General features: G+C 39.2%; 1 protein-coding gene across 1 annotated transcript; it reads left to right on the forward strand.

Annotated features, from left to right (window-relative positions):
• The first annotated feature begins 106 nt into the window (after positions 1-106).
• On the forward strand, positions 107-5,336 carry tmem59 (transmembrane protein 59). Its single transcript, XM_060888483.1, has 8 exons — positions 107-318; positions 524-629; positions 708-802; positions 1,114-1,266; positions 1,935-2,010; positions 2,240-2,366; positions 4,237-4,354; positions 4,671-5,336. The coding sequence occupies exons 1-8, from the start codon at positions 181-183 to the stop codon at positions 4,821-4,823; spliced, it is 966 nt and encodes a 321-aa protein (XP_060744466.1). The 5' UTR covers positions 107-180; the 3' UTR covers positions 4,824-5,336.
• The last annotated feature ends 2,174 nt before the right edge of the window (positions 5,337-7,510 follow it).

Here is a 7,510-nt window from a genome sequence, read left to right on the forward strand (position 1 = left end):
TCTGTATCGTGTATCAGCTGAACATTGGGGTGGACACACGGTGTGTTAGTTACCTGCTGAACATCTGTTATGTCTCTCACTCTGGTCCCGGAAGTCGCGCGTTTTCTCGCGATATTTCAGCACAACAACAGGAAGTGGAGCGGTGTTTGTTTTGCTCGTTAGTTGGAGCAGAAACTGAAGATGAAGTCTTTGTCGTTATGTCTGAGTTTCTCCGTGTTTCTGTGCTGTTCTGCTTCGGCTTTCGATGGAGCTTTAGGCAGCACAGCGTCCTGTCACTCAACCTGCCGAATGACTTACAGCCTGCACACGTACCCGCGGGTGACTGGCGTTAGCATCAGTGCTAGTTAGCATGTAGCTAACAGGGGGATTAGCACAGCTGTGCGCATTATTAAACACTTATAACTGCTGTTATTTATGTCACGTTCTGTTGATATAACACTATATAACCCTGATATAAACCAGCCCAGTTTCCCTGTTACACGTGTGGGTTTATCCACATGATTAATCCTTGTTGTGTGTTTAGGAAGCCGAACTGTTCGCCTGTCAGAGAGGATGCAGACTTTTCTCCATCTGCCAGTTTGTCGGTGACACCGAACATCTGAATCAGACGAAATCCGAGTGTGATTCTGGTACAGATGAGTATTAATGCTGTTATAATGAGCTCCAGCTGTCCGTGTGAACACATTATAAACCCTTTTTGTCTCCAGCTTGTAATGAAGCTTATGATGGAGCAGATGAACAGTTCGCCTGCTGTCTCGGCTGTCAGGGTCAACTTCCCTTCGCCCAGCACAGACAGGAGCAGGTTAGAGACATAAAGTCATAAACACATCTATTACTGCAACACAACACAGTCTGACAAGAGTACAACTCAACCCTGTGTGTGTGTGTGTGTGTGATGTGTGTGGGGGAATAAGTGACTTTCATGTACAGATAAGGGGTTAATATAATAATAATAATAAACAGAGTAGGATTTATCTCAACACCGTGAGGAACTAAAACTTCATGTCTCTGTGTAATAATAATTATAAATATGTTTAGTTGTCTAACATCACACTTTAAACCTTGATCACGTTGTCACAAGATTGTTGACTTTTTGGAGCTTTTTCTTTCAAGCTGTTGGCCATGATGCCACGAATCCACCTACTTTACCCCCTGACACTGGTGAGGGGATTCTGGGAGGACATGATGAACCAAGCCCATGAATTCATTACCTCGTCATGGACGTTTTACCTGCAAGCAGATGACGGGAAAGTTGTTGTTTTCCAGGTTCATTTTTATTCCATACTAAATCAGTCACTATTAATCATCACACACACATACACACACACACACACACACAAAGAGAAACAGGAAGTGTTATGTAGACTGTACAGTGAATAAACGATAAAAGATTTAGACACTAATGTAAAACAACTTAAAAATACATGTTTATCCCCCTGTATTTATTTGCATTCTACAGCATTCTAACACTTTGTAAGACACTAAAAATCCCAAATGAGCTTATTTGAAATGAACATTGTTGGAGCATCCACACAGGCTCCATGGTATCAGTGGTGTGTTGTTGCTTTCATTTTCAAATGGTTTTCTAGACAGAATTTCCAGCCTTAAGCACTGATTCACCTCCTAACCAGTTGGAGCTGAAGAGTATAATCACGCATGACTGAAATTATAGACATGTAAACTTATGTAACGTTTACACAACAAAACTTATTATATATAAGTACACAGAATAAAGGAGTGTTTTATACGTTAAAGTTCAGAATGTTAACTGTATTAAATCTAGAGTGAACATTGTTATTGTTAATGTGTTAAATCCTTTACAGTGTATTCATACAGCCACATTAATTAAACATTAAACTTTTTGCTTTATATAAAGGTAATATCAGTGAGATTCTTTGTCTTTATTAATGAAATATATTTGTGTTGTTTTACAGACAGGGCCACAGGTTCAATTTGTGTCTCAGTTTGACCTGCAGAGGGAGGAGCTTAAGAAGGAGCCTCAGAGTTCAGGTACAAATATGTGGTCATAAACAGCTTAATTTAATGTTTCACCTGCATGTAGATTCAATTCCGTCAGACTTTATAAAAATGTTCACATGCCTGAGAATATAACTGTTTAAATACATTACACTGTGTCTGAAGCTGTACCCTGTTCCTGAGTTTACAGTCAAATTTAATACCATTTTAAAAAGCACTAATAAGACAAACATTTAAGCTGCAGGTTGTTTCACTGCTACAGATTTTGAGATGAATGAGCCGGTTTACAGTGAATACAGTAGGAGCTCCTTCCAGGAGAGACTTGATGTCATGGATCACGATCAGATCTTCTCCCAAGATGACTACAACTTCCTCGGCTGTCTCTCCAGGTGTGTGTTTCACATCAGGTGTCTGTAGGACACACCATATTTCTATAAATATGGATAAAATACTTTCAGCATAAGACTCATTTAGGGAGCATGGCATAAAGTCTGAAAGCAGAGATTTATTATTATTATTTGTGCAAATGTTGGGACAAAATTTCTTTAACCTCTTTATTTCTGGGCCTATTTTTGAGCCTCTTGATTGAAAACAACATTCTCAAATTAAAATGAGTACAACACAAAAACTACAAGGTGTATTTAAAAAGTTCTATTAATAATATATTTGTAAGTCTGAGTTAAACAGTACAGACAGAGTCAGGCTTTCTGGTGGCTGGACTTCTGGGCCTCAGCTTGTAGTAATACCTAGTCAAAGGAAGGAGATCAGGTGACCCAAAGACATGGTATTGTACACCCAAGTCTCACTGTGTGTGTGGAGAGTGAAGGCTAGCCGTCTGGTCCGATCCCACAGAAGAGCTGCTGTAGCACAAACTGATGAAGACGTGACTAGTGGATCTGAAAGAAAGGAGTCAGATCACACAGAGTATCACAACTCACTGCGTATGGAGATGTGTATCTGCAGAGCTTTAGAGTGACCATGCTGACTCCTGGACACCACCCAAAGCTCTTACACTGGACACGTGAACATCAGAACTGGACCATGGAGCAGTGGAAGAAGGAGGCCTGGTCTGATCAGTCACATTTTCTTTTACATCACATGGAGGCCATGTGTCTGTCTGTCTGTCTCTCGTACCTGGGGAAGAGATTTTACCAGAATGCACTATGGGAAGAAGGTGAGCTGATCAAAGCAATGTGATGAGTTCATGAGGATGTTACTTTGACACGTACCACCTACCTAAACACTGCTGCAGATCAGCTAGACCCCTTTATGTTCCCTGACGTCAGTGTCCTGTTTCAGCAGGATGATGTTCTCTGACACACTGCAGGAACTGTTCAGGAATGAGTTCATAGTCCCCAGATCTTAGTCCAGTTGTGTATCAGTGAGATGTACAAAGTCTGGGCAAAGAAATCTGATCCATTGGGGATCCACTTTACAGCTTTCTACACATAAAGGATCTGCTGCTAACGTCTTGGTGCCTGATACACAGCTCACCTTCAGAGGTTTTGTGGAGTCTAGGCCGTGACACCTTAGAGCTGTTTTGGCACAAGGAGGAACTACATAATGTTAAACAGGTGTTTTTATTGTTATGGCTGATCAGTGTGTCAAAAAATACTTATAGACATGGTGCAAAATTGGGTGTAATTGTGTGGAACAGTCCTGAAATGACTGATGCATGATGGGATCAATTGTTGGGACAATTTGTTTCAGTTTGTTTTCTCTCATTAGTCTACAGAATTACATAACATATAGTTACGCTTATGAGACTCACATACACAGCAGATATGAATTGTTTGGAGAAATTGAGAAAAAATCTTAACTTAATTGGTGATCAAACAATTAGAGCACAGCTTGTAGCCAGGACTCTAAAATCTAAAGTAAAGACCAAAATCTTGGCAATCACTTAGATTCAGATATCATCACCTTCACTAAGCAAATCACAACAATCATGAATTAATTATCTTATATATATATATATATATAGCAACAAACAGGTCTAACTTCATCCTGAGAATCTCATCATCATCACTTTAACCTACAGTAAAGTAGAATCTGGGCCTAATGTTTAACTAGAGTTCTCATAAAGAACATGAACCAGGTATAAAGCTTGAACCTGGACAGGGAGAACGGAGCCCATCACTGCAGCTCTAGGCTGAATTTTATTACATTTCTTTATTGATTGATTTCTGAATTTTATTTTATTTCATTTTTTTACATATAATAAAAACCAATACTATTTAAACCTGTCTGTGTGTTTAGGAGCCCCTGGTTGCCTGGCTGGATTTTGATCACTACTCTGCTTCTGTCAGTTCTGGTTCTTATTTGGATCTGCTGTGCTACACTGGCCACTGCTGCAGATCAGTTTGTCCCTGCTGAGGTACAGAAACATAACATAATCTCCTAACACCTCGACTTTAATCCCTAACCAGTCCATATAGACAAGTTTAACCTCAATCATAAACCAGGGCGTAAATAAACATTCATTTCATCAATGTTACACAGGGTCACATATCAAGTCAATCAAATAAATAACACTGATCATGAACAATATCACACACACATTATAGAGCTCACAGTGAAGACTGGAGACAAGATGCCCCAGTATACTACATCATCATTAATACAACTTCATTAATACTGAACCTCAGCAGGGTTGAGATGACTTTGTGTGTGTGTGTGTGTTATCCATACAGAAGCTGAGCATTTATGGAGACCAGGAGTACATGAATGAAAAGACCCTGAAGCGATACCCACAATCCTCTCTGCTGATTGTCAGCTCTTTGGTGAAGGAGGATGAGGCTGAAGCACTTCCATCTAAACTAAACATGGATCTGACCAAAGTGTAAATGTTTAGGGTTTGGAGAGAGTGTAGTAAAGGTGGTGTTCTTCATGTCTTCATTTTACAACTTCAGTCAATGGAAACTCTTTCCTCAGCACATAATGCTTTTATTAGTGTATTTGGGGGGTGGTTTGTAGGGGTGGTGGTGGATGTGTGGTGATATGTAAATGGTCATGGGGTCATACACTATTGTAAGTTTTGTGATTGCATTTTTTTCCCTGATGATGTTTAGTTCACGCTCACAGAGGTGTGGGTTTTACAGCTCATAGATTCAGGTTCAACATTAGTTTCTCTTCTCCACTGACACGGATCTGCTGAAGTGATTAAAAGGACACTGTGTGTTTATGGGTGTGTGATTGTAACCATAGCAACAGTTTTGTCTGACACCAGAGAGTCTGTGGGAAAGTGATGTTGTTTATTACAATCCATACAGGTTGCTGGATAGATTCAATATAATCACAATGAGTTATCATTTGAAAAAACTAAAACATGCAATAAAGCTTTTTGTCTGTTGTTGTAATCTGTGTGTGTGTCCATAAGATTAACACTTGGAGGTTGAGGGCTGAAAGTTCATATGTCCTCCTCACAGCCAAAGATATTTAGGTTATGGAGCTGTTTAAACAGAATACATTTTACTGCATATTTATTCATTTATAAGTTCTTTGGTGTAATTTTGGAGTGTGTATATGGTTAGGTTAGAGTTGTGGTAAACATTTAGGGTCTACCAAAGTTACGGTTTGGGTTCATGAACCTCCAGAAATCCTACACGACCACCTAAGGAAATTGGTAATGGTTAGGTTAAGGGCTGAAGTAAGGGATAGGGTTAGGGTTAGGGATAGGGTTAGGGTTAGGGGTGTAGCGTTATTAGCGCGCGAAGCAAGGTTAGGTAAGTAATTATAACGTGTTTGGAATTAATGTTACACTTATTTGGTCTGTTTGTCCGCTGAACCGACCATGTAATCTTTATTAATTCTATGAAGGCGGTATCTTCCCGGCCGAGAAAGATGCACTTCCTTTTACTTTATACCGTAATTTAAATTAAATTAACTTAATTCTCACTGAGGGCTAAAACACCTAAAGATGAAACCCTAGAACCGCCCCTGCAAAAAAGTAACTAGTTCTCTGAGTAGTTTTTATAAAGAGTCATTTGTACTTTTACTTAAGTACTTTTTTTAATCACTTTTACTTTTTACTTGATTTTCAGTACTCTTTCCACCAATGTTTATTAAGACCCTCATTAAGAAACCTAATTTAGATCCTAACGAACTATCAAATCCCATTTCAAACCTGTTTATGTAAAATACTAGAACATGTTGTCTCTGTTCAACTGAGCTCCTTCTTGCAGGAGAACAATATCTTTGAAGAGTTTCAGTCAGGTTTCAGACCCCATCATCACACAGAACCTGTTAACTTGTTACAAATGACTTGTTCTTACCTTCGGACCAACACTGTATGTCACCATCAAGTAGAACTAATAGTTTTAGGACTTCTTCTTTTCTCGATATACATGCTTCCATTAGGGAACATCATTAGAAGGCATGGGATTGGTTTCCACTGTTATGCTGACGACACACAGTTATACATCTAGATAAATATCTAAATGGTCTAAATTAACTGAGTGTGTTAAAGAGATAAAAGATTAGATGTCCTGTAATTTTCTGTTGTTAAACTCTGATAAGACAGGAATACTACTTAACTGTCCAAAAACCAGTACACAGAAACTCTCACAATTTAACTTCCAGAGTTAACTTCCACAGATCACCCACAGATGTGCATACGTGAACCAGCCTCAAATCCCGCCCTGTACACGCCCATTTTTAACCATAAATAGTCAATGCAAATCACTGCGCGGGCACGAGAGTGGACCTCGTTATAATGAGATTCCTCTGGGCTCTGCGGGTTTAAAAATGGGGTGAGGAGTCAGCGTCTCAGGGGGTAGTCACTGTCGCCTGCAGATTATAATTATATTAAAAACAACATTGTTATAATTATATTAAAAATAAAATTGTTACAGTTTCTACTTTTTAATATTGTTAAACTCACCAAGAAGCCAGCCATCATGTACTGCACCTACATTTAGTCTGTTCCCTACACTGTTATGTGTCAAGATAAAGGAATCATGTGTTAAACCAGGTCAGCGTGCCACAATGTTTGTGAGGGTCATGTTGGAGTCACATATGATTTGCACATTAATAGAATGCACATGCTTTCTATTAACATAAGCAAATTCATTTTCAGATGTGAACTTATAGCAACATGAGCGCAGTCAATTGCACCGATTACATTTGGGAAACCAGACATTGCTGCAAATTGCATTTTAATTTCGTCCAGTTCTCGCACAGTGTAGGGGAACCTGATGTATCGACTACCCATATTAAGTATACCATAACGACAGATATTATGGCACTCAGGGATGGCTGTGATATACCAGACCCATAAGGTGAGATGATAGATTCCAATAGAATTATTTCATATACAAAAAGGTCTTAGACACAAAGTTGAGGAATACTTAGTTTTTTTTTATATAAATAATTTACCTGTCTGCCAATTCCCGCTGGAAACAGCCGGTTGCCAAGAACCCCAGAGTGGTGAGGACTTGTATTTGGACTGGGATGGCATGTTTCTGGCGTGTTGTCCTCTCTAATACTGGACCCAATTCAGCACATAGATCCAAGAGCACAGCTCTAGGGAATC

Source organism: Tachysurus vachellii, chromosome 15, assembly GCF_030014155.1.
Source record: "Tachysurus vachellii isolate PV-2020 chromosome 15, HZAU_Pvac_v1, whole genome shotgun sequence".
Lineage (NCBI taxonomy): Eukaryota > Metazoa > Chordata > Actinopteri > Siluriformes > Bagridae > Tachysurus > Tachysurus vachellii.

What these genes read in the sequence shown, in the direction of transcription:
- tmem59 (XM_060888483.1), top strand. Translation starts at nt 181, where the DNA reads ATGAAGTCTTTGTCGTTATGTCTGAGTTTCTCCGTGTTTCTGTGCTGT. An exon ending in GAAATCCGAGTGTGATTCTG is followed by an intron (nt 630 to 707) that starts GTACAGATGAGT and finishes TTTTGTCTCCAG; the next exon opens with CTTGTAATGAAGCTTATGAT. An exon ending in GGAAAGTTGTTGTTTTCCAG is followed by an intron (nt 1,267 to 1,934) that starts GTTCATTTTTAT and finishes GTTGTTTTACAG; the next exon opens with ACAGGGCCACAGGTTCAATT.